Genomic DNA, 27,777 nt, shown 5'->3' with positions numbered 1-27,777 from the left:
AAATCCTTCCCTTTCTAAAGATTTTATTTTTAATTAATTGCTATACCCAACATGAGGCTCAAACTCACAACCCCAAGATCAAGAGCCTCCTGCTCCACTGACTGAGCCAGCCGGGAGTCCCTGTTTGTTTTTCAAGATTTTATTTATTTATTCATGAGAGACACAGAGACAGAGGCAGAGACAGAGGCAGAGGCAGAGGGAGAAGCAGGCTTCCTGAGGGGAGCCTGATGTGGGATTCACTTCTAGGACCCTGGGATCACACCCTGAGCTGAAGACAGACGCTCAACCACTGAGCCACCCAGGCGTCCCTGTTTTTGTTTTTTTTAAAGATTTATTTATTCATAAGAGACACAGAGAGAGAGAGACAGGCAGAGACACAGGCAGAAGGAGAAGCAGGCTCCGATCCCAGGACTCCAGGATCATGCCCTTGGCCGAAGGCAGGCGCTAAACCGCAGTCACCCAGGGATCCCCCCATTTTTGTTTTATAAAGCCTTCTCTCTACCTTTAAAAACTTTGTCTAGCTCAGCTGAGCATCTCCTTGCTAGATGGGATGCTGCCCAATTCATGAATCAATGAATAAAACCAATTAGATCTTCATATTTACTCAGCTGCATTTTGGTGTTATCTAACACCAGAAAGGGCACGGAAGCTCCATGCACACTCCCCGCTCTCCTCCCTTATACCTTGCCCTACATTTCTCTTCCATTTGGCTGTTTTGAGTTGCTCTGGTGAGCTATTCTAGCAAATTATCGAGGAACCTGAGGAAGTGGTCATGAAAACTCTGATTTATAGCCAGAATTAGATCTAGTATTTAACTTCTCATGATCTTTTTTTTTAAGGTTTTATTTATTTATTCATGAGAGACACAGAGAGAGAGAGAGAGAGAGGCAGAGACACAGAGAGAGGAAGAAGCATTCTGGACCGTTCTTATACCCACCAGAGGATACTATATACTTCACTCATAGCTGCATTCCTCTAAAATTTCTGCTACTTAGCATCCATCTGTTCTTCTTCTAAACTCCTTATTTTTATTGTTGTATGTCCTACACCTTGGTCATTGCCCTCCTCCCCACTCCTTCCCACCAGCCTCACTCACGCTACAGCTTAGCCTAGCCCCCTCCCATTCTCAAGGTATTTACCTGGTTTCATCTAGATTGCTACAATATTAGTCACTGTAGAAAATCATGAGTATTTTAATCCCTACAGCATCCAAGCAATGGACGAGTGTTACTGGCCTTACCTTTCTATGTTTTATTTATTTTTTATTTTTAAACAATATTTATTTACTTAGTTGAGAGAGAGAAGAGAGCACAAGCAAGGGAAGAGGGGGAAGCAGGCTTCCCATTGAGCAGGAAGCCCAGTGCAGAACTCCATCCCAGGACCCTGGGATCATGACCTGAGCCAAAGGCAGATGCTAAACCAACTGAGCCACCCAGGCTCAGTTTTAAAGAATTGTTTATAAAGTTCTATTTCTTTTTTTCCCCTTTTTTAAGGTGGGGAGAGGGGCAGAGGGTGAGAGAGAATCTCCAACAGACTCCACACCCAGAATGGAGCCTGACCAGGGGCTGGATCTCACAACCCTGAGATCATGATCTGAGCCAAAACTGAGAGTCAGATACTTAATTGACTGAGCTACCCAGGCAGCCCTATAAAGTTCTTCATTAATAAATTCTTTTTTTTTTTTAAGATTTATTTATTCATGAGAGACAGAGAGAGAGAGAGAGAGAGAGAGAGAGAGAGAGAGGCAGACACAGGCAGAAGGAGAAGCAGGCTCCATGCAGGGAGCCTGACGTGGGACTCAACCCCAGGTCTCCAGGATCACGCCCTGGGCCGAAGGCAGGCGCTAAACTGCTGAGCCACCCAGAGATCCCCAATAAATTCTATTTTAAAGTCAAACTAGTGTCATCAAACTTTTTGGTTCATTATGTTTTTTAGGATTTATATACTGGCTACAAAATCTCTATAGTTGGAATAAATACCTTATCATGGATTTGTCCTGGCAGCTTAATTTATTACTGGAACAAATGAGAACAGGAACTTTTTTTTTTTTTTAATGTAAGCTGTATGTCCAATGTGGGCTTGAACCCACAACCCCAAGATCAAGAGTCATGTGCTCTACTGACTTAGCCAGCCAGGCACCCTGAGAACAGGAACCTTTTATGACTTCCAACAGTCTACAGTCAAGTTCCAACCTCCCTATGTGGCAAAGTTCTTCACTGTCTGGCACACTCTCAGCCTAACCTTCTGCTACCTCTCCCATAGACACTATTCTCAACATCAGACCCAGTCATCACTATCTGGTAACTCTGGATCCTTCCCAACGCCTAGGCCTCTGCATAAGGTAGTTTCTCTGTTGAATGCCTTCCTCTACCTCCTCTTCATGAGCTCTTAACTCATCCTTTCAAGCTCTCCAACTGCTCCAGAAATGACCTCTCCTCAGGGATCCCATAACTCTATTAAAAAGTTACCACAGGGGTACCTGAGTGGTACAGTCGGTTGAGTGTCCAATTCTTGGTTTCAACTCAGGTTGTGATCTCAGTGTCATGGGCTGGGGTCATTGGGCTCCATGCTCAGTGTGGAGTCTGCTCTCTCCCCCTCTCCCTCTGCCCCTCCCCACCATGCTCTCTCTCATTCTCTCCTCCCCCTAAAATAAATAAATAAATATTAAAAAAAATAGTTTTTCTTACTCCTTAGATTCTTCTGCCCTTGATGGTAGAGGCTATTACAATCACTATCTAATTTCTAATGCATAGCAGGAGATTAATTAGAAGGCAGGAAGAATGAACAGTTCTGAAATGATCACCATGAGCAAAATGATTTACGTGGGCATATTCATTTAGTAAACAGAGATCCAAGCACCTATTGAGTGCTCACTAGAGGGTACAAAGGGGGAAGAAGACAGATGCAGTCCCCACTCTGTGAAGAGTTTGTAGTCTCATAAAAGAGACAGATTTAGGTGGCTCAGTTGGTTAAGAGGCTGCCTTTGGCTCGGGCCATGATCTAAGGGTCCTGGGATCGAGCCCCACATTGGACTTCCTGCTCAGCGGGGAGTCTGCTTCTCCCTCTCCCTCTGCTCCTCCTTCTGCTTGTGCTGTCTCTCTAGCTCTCTCTTTCATGAATAAATAAAATCTTTAAAAAAAGACAGATTTATAAAAAGTAAGCAGACAAAATAATTACAAATATGTAATAAAAGGGTAGCCCGGGTAGCTCAGTGGTTTAGCGCTGCCTTCAACCCAGGGCCTGATCCTGGAGACCCTGGATAGAGTCCCACATCAGGCTCCCTGCATGGAGCCTGCTTCTCCCTCTGCCTGTGTCTCTGCCCCTCTCTCTCTCTGTGTCCCTCATGAATAAATAAATAAAATCTTAAAAAAAAAAAAAAGAACTAGAAGCAGAAGCTCCTTTTTCAGAGATGGTGGTAAGCAAAGTACTGTTTAAGTTGACAATTCTGTTCCAATCTAAAGGATAAAAAGGAACTAACCATGCCCATTGCAGAAAAGGGTAGGGGCAGACATTTCAGATTAAGGGAACAAAACATGCAATGGCTCTGAGGTGAAAAAGAGTTTTGTTCGTTCAAAGGAATTCAAAGACCAGGGCAGCCAGAGCACAGTAAGCAAGAGGCGACAAGGCAGACATGAGCTTGGCAAGGCCAGATCATGCAGCACACTTTTGGCCATGGTGGAGATGTGAATTTTAATCTAAGTGCCAAGGCAAATACAGTAATAGGATGAATCTAAGTGTGAGGTGATTCAATTTATTTTCAAAAGGTTTTTGTTTCTCCTGCTGTTATGTGAAAAAGAGATTGGAGGAGAGCCCTAAGAATGCAAAGATCACAGGTGCTGGGATTGACTTCATTTCAGGCCAAATGATCCAATTCTTCTCACCATTTGGTCCAGTGCATATCATCTTCTAAGAGATTGTTGCCATTCAATTTATCATGCTTCTTATCCCTATTTTCATAAGTCAACAGAGTATACTTTCTTGAAATTCCATCAATTCTGATATAGGCATTATTAATATGCTTATATTAAAAGGAATAAACCAAGGTTTAAAGAGTTGACTAAGTTGCCTACATCATCCAATCTAGCAAAAACCGGTTCCCTTCCAGTTTTGAATAGATCTTTGGGGGCGCCTGGGTGGCTTGGTTGGTTAATTGCCTGCCTTCGGCTCAGGTCAGGATCCTGTAGTCCAGGGATCGAGCTCCACAAACTGGGGAGCCTGCTTCTCCCTCTACCTCCCCTTCACCCCACCACAGCTCATGCCCTCTCTCTCTCATTCTTTCTTTAATAAATAAAAAAAGAATCTTAAAAATATATGAACAGACCTTCAGCATTTGAGGGAAACATGAAAACTACTACCATATGTAAACAACAGACACTACATTCCATCATAGAATTAGGGGACAAGGTTAGGGAAAAACTGGATAAATATCGATGAATACAAGGTCATTCAAGCAGGTCAGATAGAAAAAATAAATAATTATTAAGTACACTTGTAAAAGAAAATATATTAACTTTAGCTATGTTTGGCAAACTAATACTTTGTCATTATAGTCTATGAAAGAGTCAACATCTTTTTTATCACTCAATGGTGATAAATACATGGAAATAAAAAGGGAATCAATCAATTGGACTTATAAATAAAGTGCTCCTGTTCTTCCAATGGTTTTTAGGATTAAATTTGCTCATCAATACCACCAAAATAAGCATAAAGTATCCATCTAACAATTATAAAATTCTAAGCAAGCAGAAATAAAGTAATAATGAGGGGCAGCCCCGGTGGCGCAGCAGTTTAGCGACGCCTGCAGCCTAGGGCGTGATCCTGGAGACCCTGGATCGAGACCCACGTCAGGTTCCCTGCATGGAGCCTGCTTCTCCCTCTGCCTGTGTCTCTGCCTCTCTCTCTCTGTGTCTCTATGGATAAATAAATAAATAATCTTAAAAATAAATAAATAAATAAATAAATAAATAAATAAATAAATAAAGTAATAATGAATTTACAGCTAGAAGAGCCTGATCTTGAAATGTATTGTATTGGGATGCCTGGGTGGCTTAGCAGCTGAACATCTGCCTTCTGCTCAGGGAGTGATCCCAGGGTCCGAAATTGAGTCCCACACTGGGCTCCTTGTGGGGAGCCTACTTCTCACTCTGCCTATGTCTCTGCCTCTCTGTGTCTCTCATGAATAAATAAATAAAATCTTTAAAAAAAAAAAAAAAAGAAACAAAGAAAGAAATGGGCAGCCCGGGTGAGCGGTTTAGCGCTGCCTTCGGCTCAGGGCATAATCCTGGAGACCCGGGATCAAGTCCCACATTGGGCTCCCTGTATGGAGCCTACTTCTCCCTCTGCTTGTGTCTCTCATGAATAAATAAAATCTTAAAAAAAAAAAAAAAAGAAATGTATCAGATTATTTCATTCCAAGTGGGTTTCAAACCAGAAACTATACGCAGATTCCCAGGCAAAAGCATTCTTTTTTTAAAAAAAAATTTTTATTTATTTATGATAGTCACAGAGAGAGAGAGAGAGAGAGAGAGGCAGAGACATAGGCAGAGGGAGAAGCAGGCTTCATGCACCGGGAGCCTGATGTGGGATTCGATCCCAGGTCTCCAGGATCGCACCCTGGGCCAAAGGCAGGTGCAAAACCGCTGCGCCACCCAGGGATCCCCAAAAGCAATCATTCTTATACCTGGATTCCATCATCTCTTTACCAACCAAAGGAATGATAATATAGGAATGATAACATCAGACCTTAGATAGGAGTTCCTACTCCTACTAGATTATCTTATCAATAAAACAAATCTGATTTTGAATGGTGAAGACATGGTCTAGATAATTTCTGACAATGTCTCAGCAGCAGCTCCCTAAATGCAGGGTCCCTACACTTGAGCCACCAGTCCTGCTGATGACCACTTCAGTAAAAATACTGTCTACAGGACCCCAGGGGGACCCTGAAGAATAGTATACAAAACAAAAATATGTCCACATTTCCAGTACAAGCCAAGAAAAAAATTTAAATATGGCCGATCCTCTCATTGTGGAAAGATGCATCAGATCCCAAAACCTGATTATAATCTGCATACTTACTACCTGTTTTAAACTCTACTACTGAAATGGATGTACTAAGACCAGCATACAATTCATACATTAAGTAAATAGACGTTTATGTCTGTGTGTGTGCACACGCACAAAAATAAATACACATGTACATACCTGCACTCAAGGCCACACCAGTACCACGGTGGCAAATGGACATTGCCATGGGAAGAGACCAACTGCAAAGAAATACACAAAGGCAATTAAAGAAAGGAAAATATGACACCACAATAGAGAGTCACGAAAAGAACATAAATCACTTTGGAAATAGGCACGATTTACACATAAAAACAAAAATAGGTTTTGCATTCTTGTGTTTCCACTTTGTAGTCTGAATATATTAAAATTGATTTATTTCCAGAGAAGCACCCCACCCTTTAACCAGAAGGAATCAATCACAAATAAAACTCCTCCTTTGCCAAGAATTAACATGGGTGGGTCAAAGACACCAAGTAAAGTTACATCTAGTTAGAAAATAATAGAATACAACCACTTGTGTCCTTCCTTGCTCCTGTCATATGACTGAAGTAAAAGGAAAACGAAGTGAGTTTTGTCAATCTAATTTCACAGAATAAATAGTCACCCTTGAATTCTTTCTTATTATGTGCCCATAAATATTCACAGTGAGCACACCGTTTATTCCCTAATAAACTACCTATACCAAATTTTTAAACCCAATTTTCCTGGGTTTATTAATAAATGTTTCTTAATCCACGGTAGTTTCAAAATACTTTGTCATCAAACCCCTTTCTAAATCATGTTCTGAATCATTAATTTGCCAAAGCATTTCCATAGAAGGACAACTAACACTGCTATATTCTGGACCTAGTTCTCATGCTCGAGAGGATTGGTTAGTGAAATGGAAAGAACGAGAGTCTTTGGATAAAGTTAACACTCATCCTGGAAAGTCAGCTTAGATAGGAAATGCTGAGCATAATCAGACCATATTTTCAAACACTCTAAAGCAAAGCTACTCAAGTAGGTTGAAAAAAAAATCTCAAAAAGAAATTCTAACTATGAAACGAAAATGGTCACAGTAAGAAAGGAGTAATGTCCAAAGAAACCAAAAAAAACTGGCTAGACACCACTCTGCTTAACTCAGACTTAACAGGATAAATATAAAAGGCGGAAGAAGACCCAGATAACAAAGGACAAGCAGAGAACAATGACATAATTTGGTTAGATAAATCAGGAGACTAAAACCCAGAATGAGCTGAGGCTTGCAAAAATGTCAAGGACAACAAAAAGGGGCTTTTAAAATTGTATTCAGGGAAAGAAAGCCTCCTAACCGGGATGGACAATTTTATGTTAATAGATGACAGAGTACAAAGCAGATTGCTCAACTATTTTATTTGTCAAAGAGAATGATTATCAGACTGAAAAAGACAGAACAAATATTGATTTGAGAGAACTGAAAAAAACAGAGGTGGGGAAATCGTAAGACATTGCTTAGCATTCCAAATGGACTTAGGGCTCGTGGCCAGCGAATGAAATCCCATGACTGGAAGAGCTACCAGATGAAGCGTGTGCACTGCTCTGGCATTTAGAAATACTGAAGTGGAAAATGGGGTTGAGACAAGAAACCGCTGGAGTCAAACATGACCCTAATTTTCAAAAATGGTTACAACCACAGCCTTGGGTCAGCTGAGTGCTGAGTAAGGTAAAGGAGATTTTATTTCCTAAACAACCACAGTACTATTTCTAGTCCTCCATGACCTTCCAGAGTCTTGTCACTCTTTATCAGGCAGGTAAGTATTTAGCCTTCATGATTGATTGCCTCAAGAAAGAATGTAACAGAACTGACACCGCATGACTTCCAAATCATACTGTCTCAGGCTGTGAGGAAGCCCAAATAGCCCTATGAAGAGCACTTAGGTAGCAAGGTTCAGGCGGAGAGAAAAGGATGGTGCCCCTAACAGCCAGGCTCAAACCCAAGTCATGTGAGTAAATGGATCTTCATAAATTCAGCCCCAGCCGTCATGTTTTCTAGCTGAGACCTCGACATTACAAAGCAAAGACAAATAATTCCCACTATTTCTTGTTCGACATTAGGTAAGAGTCTAGTATAGAGGGCAGCCCCGGTGGCGCAGCGGTTTAGAGCCGCCTGCAGCCCGGGGTGTGATCCTGGGGACATGGGATTGAGTCCCACGTGGGGCTTCCTGCAGGGAGCCTGCTTCTCCCCCTCTGCCTGTGTCTCTGCCTCTCTCTCTCTCTCTATGAATGAATGAATGAATAAATAAATAAATCTTAAAAAAAAGAGTCTAGTATAGAAAATCAAGACTGTTTTAATTCACTTACAGAAAAGAATCACTAAGAGCCACCAAAATCTTTCCTCAGGAAAAAAGATTTTTCAGGACATAATGAGATCCCTTTGAACACAGATTAGATCTTACTCAACTCTGTATTTCCAACTCCTAAAAGAGTATCAAACACACTATGAGCAATCAACAGATACACTGATTTGAAATATATTAATTTTATTCCCTTTTTTGATTGTCAGTAGAATGTTAAAGAAAAGCTAGAGATATACGACATATGAATTTAAGCAAGTGATTTAACCATATTGCAAATGATACCATCAACAAAGTAAAAAGCATTTCTCCAGGGAAGATATACAAATGGCCAGTTAGTTGACAAAAAGATGCTCATCATCACTAATGATTACAGAGATGCAAATCAAAACTACAATGAGATACTTCTTCATATCCATTAGGATGGCTATTATTTAAAAAAATAATAATAATAACAAATATTGAGGAGGAGGTAGAGAAATTAGAACCCTTGTGCTCTGCTGGAACATAAAACAACACAGCTCCTATGGAAAAAAGGATGACAGGTTACTCAAAAAATTAAATAAAGAAAACTACTATATGATCCCACAGTTCAGTTCCACTTCTAGGTATATACTCAAAAGAACTGAAAGCAGGGACTCAAAGAAGTATTTGTACACCGATGCTCACTGCAGCATTATTCACAATAGTGGAAAGGTGGAAGCAACACAAATGTCCACGGATGCATGAATGGATAAGCAAAATGTAGTATACACATACAACAGGGTATTTATTCAGCCTTAGAAAGGAATGGAATTCCAACACATTCTACAACATGGATGAATCTTTGAGGACATTGTGCCAAGTGAAGTAAGCCAGACACAAAAGGACAAGCATTGTATGGTTTCATTTTATGAGGTACCCAGAGTAGTCAAATTTATTAAGAGAGAAAATCAAATGGTTAGGGGCTGGATCTGGGGGCAGAGGAGAATGGGAATTATTGCTTAATGAGTACAGAGTTTCAGTTTAGGAATATAAAAGGGGGATCCCTGGGTGGCGCAGCAGTTTAGTGCCTGCCTTTGGCCCAGGGTGCGATCCTGGAGACCCAGGATCGAATCCCGCGTCAGGCTCCCGGTGCATGGAACCTGCTTCTCCCTCTGCCTGTGTCTCTGCCTCTCTGTGTGTGTGTGTGACTATCATAAATAAATAAATAAATAAATAAATAAATAAATAAATAAATAGGAATATAAAAGGATCTGGCGATGGATAGTGGTGATGGTTTATATAAGTGAATATACTTAATGCTACTGAACTGTGTGTGCACTTAAAAATGGTTAAAATGGCAAGTTTTATAGTTTTATATTATGCATGTTTTACCATTAATAAAAAATGTTAAAAAAAAAAAAAAAGAAGTAAAAAGACAGCCCAATTTAAAAAATGAGCATAGGGGGTGCCTGGGTGGCTCATTCGGTTAAGCATCTGCCTTCGGCTCAGGTCATGATCTCAGAGTCCTGGCATGGAGCCCCATGTCAGGCTCACTCCTTAGCGGAGAGTCTGCTTCTCTTGCTCCTGGTCTGTGCTCTTTCTCTCACTATCTCTGTATCAAATAAATAAATCAAATCTTCAAAAAAAAATGAATAAAAAAAAAAGAATAAAAAAAAAATGAATAAAGTAAAATAAGCATTATTTAAAAAAATTAAAAATAGGCCAGCCCCGGTGGTGCAGCGGTTTAGTGCCGCCTGCAGCCCGGAGCGTGATCCTGGAGACCCTGGATCGAGTCCCACGTCAGGCTCTCTGCATGGAGCCTGCTTCTCCCTCTGCCTGTGTCTCTACCTCTCATTCTCTCTTTGTGTCTCTATGAATAAATAAAATCTTAAAAAAAAATTAAAAATAAAAAAATGAGCATAGGATTTGAATATTCCTTTCTCCAAAGAAGATATGCAAATGGCCAATAAGTACATGCAACGATATTCAAAATCAATACATGTCAGAGATTCAGTGTGCTTAGATTTATTTTATATGATTCAAGGTAAAACTAGAGCCATTGGATAGAAGATGGAAGTTGCAGCAACTTAATAAAAGAAGAGTCTTTCTGATGATAAGAGCAGTTCCCAAACTGGAGATGGGGTAGTGAGTTTCTTGTACACTGGAGGTGTACAAGCCTCGGCAGACAACCACATGAAAATACTGTAGAAGATATTCGCTTATTTGGCACAACAGTGGCTTTTAACCATTTTTTTTTTTTTTTTTGGTGAGCAGCACCTTTAAATGCAAAAACGCAATATATAAAACAGATCAAAGAAACTCTGGTGACCCAAGCAGGGGTGCCTACAGTGCCATCTGCGTGTTAGCCAGCCCCACACAGCTACCCACAAAAGCTTAGTGGACTATGCAAAGCCCCAAGGAGCACTCAAAACCAATGAGATTGATGATGAAATTAAGTTTTATGGACCCTTCCAACTCCAAGTTTAAAAAAGTTTTTTTATTTTTTTTAAGATTTTATTTATTTATTCATGAAAGACACACACACACACACACACAGAGAGACAGAGACACAGGCAGAGGGAGAAGCAGGCTCCATGCAGGGAGCGTGACGTGGGACTCAATCCCGGGTCTCCAGGATGATGACCTGGGCCGAAGGCAGGCACTAAACTGCTAAGCCACCCAGGGATTCCCTAAAAAAGTTTTTTAACATCCTTTTCAGTGGCTCTTGTTTTCCTGATAACTTAAACCCTGCACTATATGTTTGCTTTGATAAACTGACTCAATTTATTGAGAGAAAAGAGTATTTCAGAAGGTGCTAACTTACCCATTTATTTTCATGCCTCTTCCAAACAACTTTAAAAGTTAGTAATAGAAAATATGATTCCATAAAACATTAATCAGACATCTTTCCTGGATATATGACCTTGGAAACAGCTCTGTGTTCCCTGATGCTATAAGTGTGTCTAGAGTCTCATTACTCCAAGAGCAAAGAAGGTAGTGGAAGACTCAAGCCCACCATCTTATTACCATTCATTATGTGACCCAAGAAAAAAGGACCGGGCTTTAAATATAGATTCAGAATAACATAATAGTAAGTTCACCATTATCATACTCCCCCAAATCTTTTCTCTCTTAAAGAAAGTTTTATCATGAAGTTGCAAGGATTAAGGTCACTTAATTAGTCTCCTGTTTTAGTAGAATGTCCAATTTCTGCAATCAGAATTATTTCTGGAATCTGGCTTGGAAAATATCTAAAGGGTTGTGGTATTTGTGGAGGTGGTTAAAAAATGGCCAGCCTCCCTGGCCAGAACCCAAGGAAAGAGGGTAGTGGAGCTTAAGGAGCAGCTCAAGAGGGGTTTTTCTTTGCAAACACCAGCACAGCAGCTATCAATGCTACTTCTGAGGACAACAGATAAGCAGCTACAGATGCATCTATGCACCTGTATATACTTGCATACACATACATCTTAGATCTACTGAAAAGGCCTGGAAGCAATGACATCCGGGTAGCAATGAACACATCCAGCGCCCAGATCTTTTTTTTTTTTTTTTTTAATTTGGGCTTTTTTTTTTCTTTTATTTATTATTTATGATAGTCACAGAGAGAGAGAGAGAGAGAGAGAGAGAGAGAGAGGCAGAGACACAGGCAGAGGGAGAAGCAGGCTCCAAGCACCGGGAGCCCGACATGGGATTTGATCCCAGGTCTCCAGGATCGCGCCCTGGGCCAAAGGCAGGCGCCAAACCGCTGCGCCACCCAGGGATCCCTAGCGCCCAGATCTTGATTTCACAGGAGTCTTCTTGAAGAATTCCTACTGGCTAAGTGTGGGACAAATTGAACATCAAAATAAAGGAGAGTTACAGTGTAACTCCTTGGGCAAATAGGAACTATGAAATAATAAGTATGTATATACATTGTCTCTGTTCCTGGTTCCTGACACAGAGCTCCTAAAACCCTTATAATCTCCTGAGTGATAGGGAGTGCTAGGAACATCTTTTGTCCTAATATTTGGTCTTTGACCCTGATTCCTGACACACAGTTCCTAAATCCTTTTGAATTTCCTGGGTATTAAGAGCGTCCTTTGTTCTATTGAGGTGAATGTGGATGGAGGCTGGTTACCAGAAAGACTGAGCCACGATTAGAAACTTGGAAATTTCAGATCCACTCCCTCTTTGTCCAGGGAGAGAAGAGGGGCTAGAGATTGAGTTAATAATCAATCCTGCCTCCCTGATGAAGCCTCCATAAAAATCCCAAAAGTAATGGATTCAGAGTTTCCAAGTTGGTAGATAAACCCACATGTCAAGAGGGTGGTACAGCCCAACTCCATGGGGATAGAAGCTCCTGTGCTTGGAACTACTCCAGACACAGAGGCACCTAAATAGGTACCTGGTTGTTTATCAGTATCATCTATAATATCCCTTATAATCAACTAGTAAAAATAAGTAAACGTTTCCAAGTTCTATGAGCAATTCCAACAAATTATTGAACCTGAGGAGGGGGTAGAGAGAACCCTTGATTTATAGCTGGTCAAAAGCACAGGGCCTGCAAACTGGCATCTAGAGTGGGGGCCAGTCTGGCAGGACTGGCCTGTGGGGTCTGCACAGACTCCAGATAGTAAGTGTCATAAATGGATTACTAGACACTCAACCAGTGTCTGGAGAGTTGGAAAACTGGTTGGTGTGGGAAGAAAACCTCCACATATTTGAAGTCAGAAGTATTGAAAGCAGAGAGGAAACAATCCTGTTTTTCCTTTAGTTGGTGTCATAAGAGTAGAAATGAGTTTTTCCTTTTAGGAATCTTTGAGTCTATGCTGATAAAGAAAGCAAATTTTATCCTATTTATTTGTTTGTTTGTTTATAAATAAATCTAGAAGGTATGATGGGATTAGGAGAATTATAATCTGGCAACCAACATAGTAATAACTGACTCCTAGTAACAACTAATAAACATTGATGGTAAGTATCATCAATAGATGGGGGAGTAGAAATCTCACCACAAAATAATTAACAATTAATAAACACACTATCTTTGTTCATTAACTTTATAGATGGAGAAACCTAAGTAGACATTTTAACTAATGATAAAAGTCAATGTTGCCAGGAATGGGATAAATCACTCCCATATGCAGTTCCTCCCAACCCATGCGCTGAAAAGAGCATACCTCTGCTTCAGAGATAGTACTGCCCAACATGCATGAATCACAAGAAAATGTCAGGCAAACCCAAACAGGAACATTCTAAAAATGTTAAGGTCATGAAAGATAAAAAGACTGTTCCACGCTGAAGGAGATCAAAGAGTTAAAGAGACAACTAAATGCAATACATGATCCTGGGTCGGATCCTGGACCTAGAAAAGACATTTATGAGGACAAATGACATGTGAATGGGATCTGAGGATTAGATGGTAACAATGGGCCAAAGTTAATTCTCTGATAGTGATGGCTGTACTCTAGAGTGCCCTTGAATTTTTTTTTTTTTTTTTTTTTTTTTTTTTAATAGAGGGAAGGGGCGAGGAGAGGGAGAAGATGAGAAAAAATCCCAAGTAGCCTCCAAATCCAGCACAGAGCCCAATTCAGGGTTCAATCTCATGACCTTGAGATCAGGACCTAAGCCAAAATCAGGAGTCAGATTTTTAAACAACTAAAACACCCAGGTGCCCCTAGAGTGTCCTTGAATTTAAGAAACATGCACTCAGGTATTAAGAGTTTGTAGGGATCCCTGGGTGGCACAGTGGTTTGGCGCCTGCCTTTGGCCCAGGGCGTGATCCTAGAGTCCCAGGATCGAATCCCACGTCGGGCTCCTGGTGCATGGAGCCTGCTTCTCCCTCTGCCTGTGTCTCTGCCTCTCTCTCTCTCTCTCTCTCTCTCTGTGTGACTATCATAAATAAATAAAAATTAAAAAAAAAAAAAAAAGAGTTTGTGGTAGGCAGAGTAACAGCCTCCCTAAAGATGTGCACAGGAATGTGGAACCTTTGAGTATTTTACCTTAAATGGCAAAGTGGAATTTAAAGTTGCAGACAAAATTAAGTTTGCTAATAAGCTCACCTTAACCCAAGGAGACTATCCTGGATTATCTGGATGGTCCCAAATAATCACAAAGGTCCTTAAAAGTGTTAGAGGCTGGTAGAAAGAGGGAATCAGAGAAGAAATGTGACAAACTGGGTCGAAGTGGTGGGAGGGAGAATGTCACTCAACATTGCTGATGGGGAAAAGAAGCCACAATCCAAGGAACTCAGAGTAACCTCTAGAAGCTGCAAGAGGCAAAGAAAAAGATTCTTCCCTTGAGCCTCCAGACGGGAATGCAACCCTACCAACACCTTAATTTTAACCCGGTGAGACTTGGGTCAGACTTCTGAACTATGGACCTGTAAGACAATAAATGTGTTGTTCGAAGCCACAAAGTTTGTGATAACTTGTTTACAGCAGCATTACAGGAGTCATGGAATATCATCTCTGCACTTGATCTTAAATCATTTGGACATGTTAACAAATTGGGAATGTGCATAAAGACATATAAGAATTCTGTGTATTGTTTTTATAACATTTATGTAAATTTGAAATTGTTTCAAAATAATTTTTTTCAATTGATAGGAAGTACATTTTGACCCACCAGCATTTTCCAAATGGCACTTCTGCAGGATGAATTACCCTCTAAGGCCAGAAGACAGAAAAAAGTCTTCTTATAAAAAAGGCCTAAGGGAAATAATCAGGGAGGCAATGGCCCAGCTTCCAGAACCTTCAACTATTACTTCTAAACTCCCTGGTTCCAGAGACCTTACCTGTAGATAGTGATATGGGGAGACAGAGGACGGTTTAAATCAGTGTTCTTATTCCAGAACCTCTCCATCTCTTCCTTGGCTGTGGTTCCCAAAGGAACAGCACTAAAATAAAACCAGAAGACTTTAAAATGATTAAAAGTAAACTTGGCCTAAGTTTTTACATAACAAAAAGTTAAATAAAATAAGCTAAGCTCTAAGCTGGGCTGGATGAACCCACCACATAAGGAAAACATGTTCATCTACTCCCCTTGTCTGTATGCCAAGTCTGACTCGTTATTAATAACCTCAATCACCCAGTGAGGTCATACCAGAGGAGAACTCTTCTTTCCAACCCCCAACATACAAGGCCTGAAACAGAAGCTCAACTTCTTTCATACTGCACTGCAGAGCAACTACAATATTTCAGAATCATTTACATAAATGGATCACTCTTTCCCAGACCACAGGTGCTGTGCTGTCTCATACATCACCACCTGCTCTCATCTGTTTTGTCAAGACTCCCTTTCAGGTTCTCAAAAACCAAGAACCGGATCAGCTCAGTACTTCTGAACAGTTTCTTGGTTTCCCTGGATTGAAGCCAAGTGTTGAACATAGCTGTTCAACAATTCATTAGCTGTCTGTATTAAATGTGATTCCATCTCCCTCCAGAAAATATAACCTACTCAGAGTTTACTTATTAATTACAGAAAGAAAAAAAAAACCAGTAACTTCATAGTGGGAAAAATACCTAGCAGATATTCCTTTATTCAAATGATCACATGCCCCCTGATATGACTATAACAGAGAATATAACATCACATATTACTCCTGCTGAAAAGAGGTAACTTGACTCTAATTATAGGGAATGGTCAGACAAACCCAAGTTGAGAGATATTCTACAAAATAACTGGCCTGTATTCTTCAAAAATGTCAGTGTCATAAAAGACAAAGGGAAGTTACAAAGCAGTTCCAGCTTAAATGATACTGAAGAAACATGACAAGTAAAAACAATGTGTGAACCTAATTAGCTCCTGGATGGGGAACTGTATTTCTATAAAGGACTGTATTTCTATAAAGTACATTATTTGGGACAAATGGAAAATCTGAAACTAAATGTATGCTGGATAAGAGTATATCAATGTTAATTTTCCTGAATTTGATAACTGTGTTTGTGTAATTATATGGTTATAAGATAATGTTCATGTTCTTAGAACAAGTATTTAGAAGTAAAGCATCATGGTGTCTGCAACTTAATCTCAAAGAATTCAGAGAAAATACTAACAATAATTAAATATACATCAGCCTGGACTACACTAAACTGTCAATATTAGACCAGGTGTCTAAAATAATCTAACATACAAACACAACCTAAAATACATGGAACTATAGGTAAACACAGCAAAATATTAACAACCAATGAATTTAGGTGAAAAGTATATAGAACTCCATTGTACTATTCTTTCAACTTTTCTGAAAGTATAAAATATTTCCCAAATTTAAAGTTTACTATTCTTATCCTTCCTTCTACTACTACCAGATGAGAAAAATAGTGACCACAATCACTAAATTTCTAGCCAACCATCTACAATTTCCTTTCATAAATATCCCCAAAATCTAAACCAACAACCCACTGCTGTTCCCTGAGGGAAATAAAAGTTAAGTCCTAATAACACTCCACAAGTTTAGAAACTTACTTTCTGATACAGAGCTGAGGACTAAGGTGGGCACGGAGGCAATGACGGCCAACATGTCTGCAAGGTAAGAGAATAAAGAGTCAATGGGGGGGAGGGGACACCTGCCTGGCTTAGTGGGTGAGTGGGTGGAGCCCGAGATCCTGGATCTCCAGGGTTGTGAGTTCAAGCCCCACGTTGGGTGTAGAGATTACTTAAAAATAAGGTCTTTTTTAAAAAAAAGAGAATTGAAACCAATGATGTACTATATGTTGGCTAATTGAATTTAAATTTTAAAAATTAAAATTAAAATTAGAAAAAGAGAGAATAAAGAATCAACACACATTTAGAGATCAATTTCAGTTTATCAACTTCTCTATTTTTGTACCATATTAGATTTAGGAGTAGAGGAAAAAATTAATAACACGATAACAAGGGCAGTATCAATGTCCCTGAGATTATTTTTTAGTTGGAAAGCTACAACTTTAAATAACTGGAGAACAATCACATATATAATCTACAAAGGCAAAATAAAGTTTTAGCTGAACACAAATAATACATGGTAAAAGCATAATCAGGGTTCGTAATGTTCAACAGCGCAATGCAGAATGCAATTTTTTTTTTAAGATTTTTTTTTTTTTTTTTTAGATTTTATTTATTCATGAGAGACACAGGCAGAAGGAGAAGCAGGCTCCTTGAGGGGAGCCCAATGTGGGACTCGATCCTGGGACCCTGGGATCATGCCCTGAGCCGAAGGCAGATGCTCAACCGCTGAGCCACCCAGGCATCCCATGTGATTTTTTTTTTTTTTTTAAGGTTTATTTATTTAGGGATCCCTGGGTGGCGCAGCGGTTTGGCACCTGCCTTTGGCCCAGGGCGCGATCCTGGAGACCCGGGATCGAATCCCACGTCGGGCTCCCGGTGAATGGAGCCTGCTTCTCCCTCTGCCTGTGTCTCTGCCTCTCTCTCTCTCTCTCTCTCTGTGTGACTATCATAAAAAAAAACTTTTTAAAAAGATTTATTTATTTATTTATGATAGACAGAGAGAGAGGGAGAGAGAGAGGCAGAGACACAGGCAGAGGGAGAAGCAGGCTCCATGCCGGGAGCCCGATGCAGGCCTCGATCCCGGAACTCTAGGATCACGCCCTGGGCCAAAGGCAGGCGCGAAACCGCTGAGCCACCCAGGGATCCCCGATTATTTTTTTAAAGTTAGGTCTTAAAGGAAGTGACTTAAGGGTAAGTAAGAATGAGAATGAGAATACATCTTATTCACTGTTGCCAAAGGATGAATGAAGAAGGTTGAAGAATAAGAGGTTTGTGGCAGAAGGATCCTAAATATTAAGCTATCATTTTAGGAATTACCATTAAGTTCCAGACAAGCTGGATGAACTTCAAGTCAAAAAGTCTCTAATTGGGCAAAAAGTGTGGAAATGCAAAGATTTCTCTAACCACGTGAAGAATTACATGAGGAGTGTACACAAGTTTTCTACTAAAAAGTTGCTACTTCTACTAAAAAGTATATATCAGTACCAGAACTGCTTTTCAAGTCTAAAACCAAGATGTGCCCAGGCAGTCTATGTAAAGTGAACTTCACTGATCCAGAGTTCACACGGTATTATGAAAAACATGGCCACTATGTCTCTTTTTTTACATTATTATATCAAATCTTTCCAAAAGTATTTAAGAAAGTTATCGGAGTGAATTTCTGGGACTAAAATTAAAAATACATTGATCTTTCAAAAGTTTGTCATATATCTACTCTATATGAGGCATTGTGGGGATAAAAAAATCTCCTTGAGATCCAATGATCTTCTAAAAAAGCTCATGGTGTCCCTGACACCATTGGTATTAGATGCATAAAGAGTTCAAAATCCCTATGCTAAAAAAAAAAAAAAAAAAAAAAAAAATTCCCTATGCTTTACACCAGGGCAGAAGAAGGTCCACTACTTGAAGGCAAAATAATCCAATCAACACTTCCTTCAGCTCTTCCTTCTTTCCAGCTTTGGAGGCAAGAGGTGAATACAGACATTGTATACCCAAGGCTCTCAGAAAGAAGTGGGAACAAATGTCTTCAATCAATTGAAGTAATTGTGGCTCTGAAGTTGCAGGGCATGCATTCCTTACACCAGGCTAGGTCCTGTCACTCAGCTACCCGGCAAGAGTTTGCAGATGTGGGTTGGAATCTACAGCACTCTCTGTCTAGTGCTATTGTTTCCCAGACAAATACCAACATAAGCTTTCCACAAGGCTCTCACAGAAACTAGCTACACAAACTCAATAACCTTACTTGAAATATGACAAAAGTAGGTATCTATCCTTGCCTTTCATGTGAAATCAGGAACTCTGAAAAGTCCTACCAAGAATTGTGCACTATACGTTATAGCTAAAAATAGTATTTTTTTTTTTTTTAAGATTCTATATATTTATTTGAGAGAGAGAGAGCATGAGCAAGAACAGTAGGCAGAGGGAGAAGGAGAAGCAGGCTCCCCACTGAGCAGGGAGCCTGACACGGGACTCAATCCCAGGACCCAAGGATCACAATACAAGTTGAAGGCAGACGCTTGACTGACAGAGCCACCCAGGTACCCAAAAAGACATAGTACTTTATTTTTAATTAACAAACCAGAATGTATCCTTCTGGTTAGTATTGTTCCCTTCTAAATACATTATACATGTCTACCCAAAAATGTAATCATTGCTCACATCATTTTTGAAACTCTTCTCTGGGTTAGGGTAACAACAGTGATGCAGAAAGAATATTAAAAAAAAAAGGGGGATCCCTGGGTGGCGCAGCGGTTAGCGCCTGCCTTTGGCCCAGGGCACGATCCTGGAGACCCGGGATCGAATCCCACATCGGGCTCCCGGTGCATGGAGCCTGCTTCTCCCTCTGCCTGTGTCTCTGCCTCTTTCTCTCTCTCACTGTGTGCCTATCATTAATAAGTAAAATAAAATAAAAAATTAAAAAAAAAAAACACTGGAGTTCTAGTTCTGCGTGTTGTGTAATTTTATGGAATCACTGAGCTGCAGCTTTTTCATTTGTGAAATGGGATTGGTAAGACTAAGACCTACCTTATTGGTTGCTGGTTGGATTATATAAGAAAATGTACAGAAAAGCATTCTCAAAACTGTAACATTGTCCATATATATATATTACTAATATTTCATTGGTCTCCCCAAGGTCTTTAGAATTCACATCACATTCTTTTTAAAACCTTCAGCGGTGGTAAAAATATTCATTTGCTGAAAATGGATTTGGCTTTTGGGAAAAAAAAAAAAACAAAAGTTACTCAAAGCCAACTCTGTTTGATCAAACTAAATAAAATCATTTTTGGTCTAAAATAAGATGTGACTATTATATAATGAATTTCTCTTACATGACCTCTAAACATGATCTGATGGCATGCCAAAAAGTTTCAGAAATATCTGGGGTAAGAGCAACACTAAAATAGATGTATAGATGGATAACTTTGAATGACAAGATGAAGAACAATCATTCTATACAAAAGTTGTCATTAATGGCTATTAGCACTCAAAGTGCCCCAAGTTACAACAGAAGTTACCCTTCATCTCTTATTATCTCTCAGCTGCACATACGTGCAAGGCATCACCTGATATTATCCAGGAAACTTTGGTCCTTTTAGCCCTTATCCTTTTCATTGCTTGCAAAGAGGATGATAAGAGGAGCTCCTGAACTGCTCTCCCTAGCATCATTCTATTCCCTATCATTCAATATTACCAAAGCTAACTTACTGAAAAAGCTCATTTCATTGCTCTTCTGCCCCAAAGTCTTTTAACAGTTCCCTGTTGCTTATGGTATAAGGTCTAGATGATAGCCAAACCAACTCTCTGGACCCATTCTCCCACTGATGCCCTTCAGTCCCTTATACATCTACCACACCGAATATTACACCACACCCAGACACAACAAGCCGTCTAGAAGCACATGCCTTTTTGCTCATGCTGCTCTTTGAGTGGAATCTCCCTCACACTCAGATAAACTAATCCTTCAAAACCCAACAACTCCTGGATGGCGACTTCACCGTTTCTTTAGCCTTACTCGCTGCACCTGTCGTGCCTCTACACCATCTCTTCACATCTCTATATCAACACATATTATGTTGCTTAATAATTAATCTATTTACTTATCTCCTCTGCTAAACTGAACTCTTTAAGGAAAGGACTGGAACGCTTGGTGTCCAGAACACCTATAATGTCTGACACACCGAAGAGGCGCAAAACAATGGTTTGGAAATGAATATGCTTATTTTAGAGAGCAATCTTATATATTTAAGTCTTATTTTTAGAGGTGTTTCACATGTGGCATTTTATATAATGAGCGATGTGCAGACAGTGACTCCTGGTGACTTTGTGCATAAGCAGCATGAACTTTAGACAGGAGCCTAGCTGTTCTTAGCTTAGTTCTCTATCTCCATCTTGGCTTTGGCAAGTCATTCCTCGACTGAGTGCCAAAGGAGCACACATCACTCAGCTGGTTATTCATTCCTGGCTAGTCTGTGAACCATTTAGGGAGTATACAAAATATAGAGCACTACTCAAAAGCCATGACGTACGGTACTCTGAGAACTAATAATCTTTAACCAAGCATTAGAAATGTTTAATCAATAGTTCTTTTTAAGTGGGCCCAAGTTATTGCTATTTTCATTCACAAATGAGGAAACTGCAATCATGGAACTAGTCACCTTGACTTACACAAAATAAATGGAATTTGTGACAATACTAGAAATAGAAACCAGCTCCTAGAATTTCTTAGAAGGTATTTTCCTCTGGGGCACCTGGGTGGCTCAGTGGTTGAGCATCTGCCTTTGGCTCAGGGTGTGATCCCAAGGGTCCTGGGATTGAGTCCCGCATCAGGCTCCCCACAGGGGGCCTGCTTCTCCCTCTGCCTCTCATGAATAAAATCTTTTTTAAAAATTCATAATTTAAGAAAAAAAAAGAAGATATTTTTCTTTGAGACTATATCAAACAGTTCCAAATCCCTGCAGTGAAATGGAATTTGACTCAGAACTTCAATTAGAAAAAAAAAGGGGGGGTGGTGGTGCATGGGTGGTTCAATGGGTTGAGCCTCCAACCTCATTTCAGCTTAGATCATGATCTCAGTGTTGTGAGACTGAGCCCTGGAACTATAACTGGCTCTGTGCTTGCTCAGTGAGGAGTCTGCTTGAGATTCTCTCCCCCTCCCATGCATATGCTCTCTCTAAAATAAATAAATAAATCTTTAAAAAAAAAATTTTTTTTTTTTAAATTCTCTATGTCCTCTTTTAAGAAAGCCCTTGTGAGGGCAACCCCAGTGGCCTAGTGGTTTAGTGCTGCCTTCAGCCCAGGGCATGATCCTGGAGACCCAGGATAGAGTCCCATGTCAGGCTCCTTGCAATGGAGCCTGCTTCTCCCTCTGCCTGTGTCTCTGCCTCTCTCTCTCTCTGTGTCTCTCATAAGTAAATAAATAATCTTTAAAAAAAAGAAAAAAGATTAAAAAAATATTTTAAAAAAAGCCCTTGTGAGAAAAGGAGAGAGGTGCCCTTCCCATGAGCTCCAGATTACTACTAATGAAAAAGAAGTCTATTTCTTAGCATCTGAATACTAGTGGTGACAGTCCTACACATTTCAAAAATGATACTGTCTGGACATACTTAATGAGTGTGATAATTATCAGCCTCCAAACAACAATCCTAAAACTCTTAAAATGAACTGTTCAGAACCAATATGACCATTTCAAGCTGAATGCTAATTCTACCAAAAGTCCCTGACATCTACTAAAATATGACATACCAAAGAATTCAAAAATCATCCAATTATGGTAAAACTACCTGGAATAAAGAACGCAGTTCTGGTAAGATTGGAGTTGGCACACCTTGGGGTGGGGTGGGGGGGGGGGGAGATACATTTGGAAATAGGCAGGGAGAAAAATGATGGATTAAGATAACCCAGTCCTGGGCAGCCCAGCTCAGCGGTTTAGCTGTGCCTTCAGCCCAGGTTGTCATTCTGGGGTCCTGGAATTGGGTCCCATGACGGGCTCCCTGCATGGAGCCTGCTTCTCCCTCTGCCTGTATCTCTGCCTTTCTCTCTGTGTCTTTCACGAATAAATAAATAAAATCTTAAAAAAAAAAAAAAAAAAAAGTAACTCAGTCCTGATCTCCACTCCAAGAGGAATTGTTTTGTCACCGAGCAAAACTAAATAAAGTCCCTCTATTTTTATACTGGGTCACTGAAGTGGAAAGAGAAATGAGAGGATATTTGGGGAAATCAGGAATTAAATCTCAACAACATTAAGACTAACTTTCCATAACAAATAGTTTCCAAAAATAGGCCTGGCACGACAGTGTGCTGGCACTTGTACCAGGAGTGTCTGAAGTCACTGCAGCCGCTGCGTCCAGAAAGGCTCGGAGTACAGAATGAAGCCTAGAAAGAGGACAGCTCGGAATGGAAGAAAATCTGGGGTACCTCGTACTGAAAAACTGAGACACCCACTCCCCCCTCGCCCCACCCCAAATAAAAAGATGAATTAAAACTGAATTCCCCAGGCTGCTTTGGGGCAGCGCAGTAGGGGGCCAAGCCTCCCGCCCCCTCCTCCAGGGGCCGGTCCCGGGGCCCACCCCCTGCCAGCAACTAGTGTTTGCAGGAGTTACACGCGAAGTTTGCACCAAGATGCCTCCCCCCGAGGCCCAATCGCTAGACAAGACGTCGAGGTCGTAGGGGATGATCCGCTGACCTCGAGGTCCTAACTGTTACTGCCCCGGGGCCCGGCTCTGGGTGCGGCCCAAGCGCAGTCTGAGAATCAAGTACTGGAGGCGGGGGAAGTGGAAGGGGCGACAGCCGCGCGACACGTCGGTAGGGAGTAGGGACCGGGTAACGGGCCGGTGACCCCGCGTCACCGGAGCGCCTGGGGGATGCGACGGGCCCTAGGGTGCCACGGCGCGCGCGGCACGCACGCCCACGGGCCCTCTCCCTGCCCAGGCTCGGGCGGACAGCCGTCAGCCAGACGTCAGGGCGCTGCGGGCCTCCCGAGGGCCGCGGCCACCGACTCCCAGCCCCAGGCTAAAGTCACCTCGACAAGAGCGCAGCCATCTTGAGTTCCGGCCTGGACGGAAGTGACGTCCAACGTCTCCGCCGCCGGGGGGGGGGGGCGGGGTTTCTGTCACGTGACAGCGCCAGCTCTTTAAAAGGATCCGGAGCTGTTGCCTTGCAGGGCTCTTCGGAGTGGAGTTCCCCGTGCGTCTGGCTTCCCCGCCCGGTGTCCCGGCGGGAGGTTAGGGACGAACGGCGCTGACCCAGACTCCGCAGTCGGCGGCGTACCTGCGAACCTAACTCATTCTGTTTTCGCTCTGCTGAACGTCAGACTCGCCCTGATTCTTCTCCAGCATCTCCGCCGCCGCTCGTCCCCGGGGAGGGTGGGGGCGCCCAAGGCACCGGGGAAACGGGCTTCGTCCCATTTTAATGAGAAGCTTCTGCTGTGCGAGGAAGGAGCGCGAGGCCTACGCAGACCGCCGTCCCGGGAACGGGGCACCTGCCCTAGCCCCGTGCCCCTCGGTCCCTGGGCTGGAGCCGCCGCCGGCGCTGGACGCCCACGAGCCGCGCACAGCGCTCCTTTGTGCCTTGTCTCAAGCTGTGTGGGTGACACCCACGGCCAGAGGCAGCCGGGCCGGGGGAGAACTCGCTTTGATTTCTATGCACACACGCGGGGGGGGGGGGTTATATATATATAATATATATAGATATATTATATATATATATAATATATATATTCTTATATATATATATATTCTTTTTTTATATATATATTATTTCTTTTTTTTTTTTTTGAGGGACCCAAACAGCAATCAATTGCACAGCCCTTGTGACTTAAAAGTGAGTGAGAAAAAAAAAGAAAAAAAGAAAAAGAAAAAAAGTGAGTGCGGAAGGAATAGGAAAGTGAAAAAGTTCTTGGGTCTCTCTTGCGGGCAGAGCCCAGGGCAACTTCTATTCTGCAATAGAACATTCCGCGACGTTAATATTCAGATCTCATTTATATTTAGCACTCCTGCACTTCTTTGAGGCTTTAAATAGCACAAATTCACTTACTTCTTCATCAAACGAAAATAACGTTTTGCATTTCTGTAGTACTTGACAAAGAAAGCGCTTTTATAGACTCTGGGACTGGAAGAGACCTTATTTTTTTTTTTTTTTAAGATTTCATTTATTTATTCATGAAAGACACAAAGGAGAGAGAGAGGCAGAGACGCAGGCAGAGGGAGAAGCAGGCTCCATGCAGGGAGCCCGATGTGCGTCTCGATTTTGGGACTCTTAAGATCACGCCCTGGAACAACGCAAGCGCTAAACCGCTGGGCCTCCCAGGGATTCCCTGGAAGAGACCGTATTAGAGGCTCTGGTTTTCCATCCAGCGCAGGTATCTCCTCTGCAGCATTGATGGCCACTGGTTTTCAAGACTCTGCTCTAACACATTCGGTAATGGTTACCTCAAAACACAAGTTTCATTTAATCATTAATCATTAGAAAGTTGTTTTGGTAAAATACAGTTTTCAGGGCTCTTGGGTGGCTCAGTGGGTTAATCGTCTGCCTTCTGCTCAGGTTACGATCTCAAGGTGCTGGGATCTAGCACCTGCATGGGGCTCCCTGCACAGCATGGAGGCTGCTTCCTCCTCTCCCTCTGACTCTAGTCCCCACTTGTGCTCTCTCTCTCTTTCTCTCTCTCTCATTCACTCTGTCTCAAATAAATAAAATCTTTTTTAAAAGAATACAGTTTTGGGGCACCTGGCTGACTCACTTTGTGGAACATATGACCCTTGATCTTAGTGTTATGAGTTGGAGGCCCACATTGGATGTAGAGATTATTTACAAATAAAATCTTCAATAAAATAATAGGTTTTTTAAAAAGTTTATTTACACAGGCAGAGGGAGAAGCAGACTCCCTGTGGGGAGCCCAACGCAGCACTCGATCCCAGAACCCCGGGATCATGACCTGAGCCAAAGGCAGATGCTCAACCACTGAGGCACCCGGGCATCCCTAAAATAATAGTTCTCTGCTGTTGAACTTCAGTCATTGATCCTACTTTGGCCTTCTGGCACTTCACATTAACAGGTCTAAACAATGTCTCTTTCACTTAGCTCTTTAAATTGTTTCATATATATATATAAACTTTTTGCCAGAGTATGTGAAAGTACTTCAGAGAATTCAAAGATACAAACATGTAATTGTCCTCAAGAAACGTATAGCCTTAGCAGGATTAGTGAGTAAATAAACACAGCAACGAAAGTAGCAATCCCATGAAAGAGGTATAGGTAAAAGGGGTGGGTGGGTGAAAGCAGAAAATGATTATTTGCAGCTGGGGAGGTGGGGTTAGAGAGGTGGATCAAGTCCTGTGTTTAGAGTCCCACAATCCAAACCCAATACTAATCACAGAAACCACCATCTCCTGTGTAAGGTGAAGACAGGTAGTTACCAGGAGCCTGTGGCTTTACAGATGAACCTGTAGTGGTCCCACTGACAGAACAACAGTGGCCTCTCTCCTCAAATTACCCTTTCGGGTCCATAATTAATAGAAATTAGTCATGCTGAAATTCAAACAAGACATTAAGTCAAGCCCCTTATCACCAGGGTTTATCTCAAAAATAAGCAGGAGGGGGGATCCCTGAGTGGCTCAGCGGTTTAGCGCTTGCCTTTGGCCCAGGGCGCGATCCTGGAGACCCGGGATCGAATCCCACGTCGGGCTCCCGGTGCATGGAGCCTGCTTCTCCCTCTGCCTGTGTCTCTGCCTCTCTCTCTCTCTCTCTCTCTCTCATGAATAAATAAATAAAATATTTAAAAAAAATAAGCAGGAGGGGAAAAGCAGGAGCTAGCCAAGGCCTGACAACAGAGAAAGGGGGAGAAAGAAGGGAAAGCATTTCAAATGGAATATGAGAGGTCCCGTGAAAAACAAAATCATTTCAGATAATCTCAGGGAGGAAAACAAAGGAGGCAACAATCAGGAGAGCCTTGGTCTGAATGATTTTTTTTGGGGGGGGGGCTGGATTTGTCTTAAAACTCAGCTCTGATCATGTAGACACTCCCATTCCTAACCCCATCCATACATCACCCCAAAACCTTCAGGAAATTCTTATCATTAGGATTGAGTTGGACAGTTAGATGGTGAGGGCTAGGGTCCCCAACAAGAAAATACGGAGTCAGGACAGCTGAAATAGAACAGCACTGACATCCTGTTTTGTAGCTGAGACAGGACCACACTAGCATTCTGCTTTGCAGCCTTTGAGGCACTGACTTCTGTAAAATGTCCTAAAATAAGGCAGTTAACCACAAGGCATTGGTCACATCACGGACAAGGGGCTGTTAAGACACAAGCCCCTGGGTGTCAGCCAAGAAAGACCATCCGCACAGAGACACTAACCTACTACGTAGACACATATGTGACCAACTCATATGGTCACATATGACCCGACTCAGCACACCCTGATGGCTTGGGAGACTTCCACACAAGAGCTCATAAGACCCCTAGACCAGACAACTCCGGGGGCAATCCTCTTGGGCCCCCCTCCCTGGTCGGGAGCTTTATACGACTGCTCAATAAACTCTGCTTTCCTGCCCCCCGCTCGTCATCTGGCCCACTCTTCATTCTTTGAAGTGGGGCGACCAAGAACCAAGGCCGCTAAGGGAACAAAAATCCTGTAACCCTATGATGTACAGTTAAACCTCCCTCCTTCGTCTGCCACTTACTGCCCTTTTCCAACTGGCTTCAACTTTCCTGTACAGATTTGTTTTTAATGACCCCGTTCAAGCTCCCCCAAGTCAAGTCAAAGTGCACAGCACAAGATCTGCCTTGAATGTGCTCAGTACTCCACAGACCTCCCCAACACACTTGCACACACACACACGGACACACACGCACACACACGTATCTTCCTACCCTCTTTGTTTTTGCTTTTGCTGCTCTATCTGCCTGGATACCTTCACTACCCATTCCTTCTAGACACAACTTCACCTTCCTCCCTCTGAACTTCATTT

The 27,777-nt window shown here is 41.8% G+C and overlaps 1 protein-coding gene and 2 long non-coding RNA genes across 3 annotated transcripts in view; all 3 read right to left on the bottom strand.

The window, feature by feature from the left end:
• The window catches only part of SDHC (succinate dehydrogenase complex subunit C), a 37,956-nt gene extending 14,032 nt beyond the window's left edge, over positions 1–23,924 (bottom strand). Inside the window, exons 1-4 of the mRNA XM_072814345.1 lie at positions 23,830–23,924; positions 16,791–16,847; positions 15,118–15,219; positions 6,205–6,266 (exon numbers count right to left, since the gene is read on the bottom strand). Of these exons, the coding sequence (XP_072670446.1) occupies positions 6,205–6,266; positions 15,118–15,219; positions 16,791–16,847; positions 23,830–23,849 (241 nt within the window). The 5' untranslated portion in view covers positions 23,850–23,924. The remainder of the gene's footprint in view (positions 1–6,204; positions 6,267–15,117; positions 15,220–16,790; positions 16,848–23,829) is intronic.
• LOC140626616 (uncharacterized) lies at positions 8,548–15,111 on the bottom strand. Its single transcript, XR_012025680.1, has 2 exons — positions 14,384–15,111; positions 8,548–8,902 (listed from the first exon to the last, which is right to left on the bottom strand). It is a non-coding gene; the product is annotated as an uncharacterized lncRNA (long non-coding RNA).
• On the bottom strand, positions 19,679–23,627 carry LOC140626615 (uncharacterized). Its single transcript, XR_012025679.1, has 2 exons — positions 23,494–23,627; positions 19,679–23,183 (listed from the first exon to the last, which is right to left on the bottom strand). It is a non-coding gene; the product is annotated as an uncharacterized lncRNA (long non-coding RNA).
• Positions 23,925–27,777: the final 3,853 nt, after the last annotated feature.

Source organism: Canis lupus, chromosome 38, assembly GCF_048164855.1.
Source record: "Canis lupus baileyi chromosome 38, mCanLup2.hap1, whole genome shotgun sequence".
NCBI classification, from domain to species: domain Eukaryota; kingdom Metazoa; phylum Chordata; class Mammalia; order Carnivora; family Canidae; genus Canis; species Canis lupus.
Note: the sequence above shows the minus strand (reverse complement) of the source record. Positions and strands in the feature narration are given on the sequence as shown.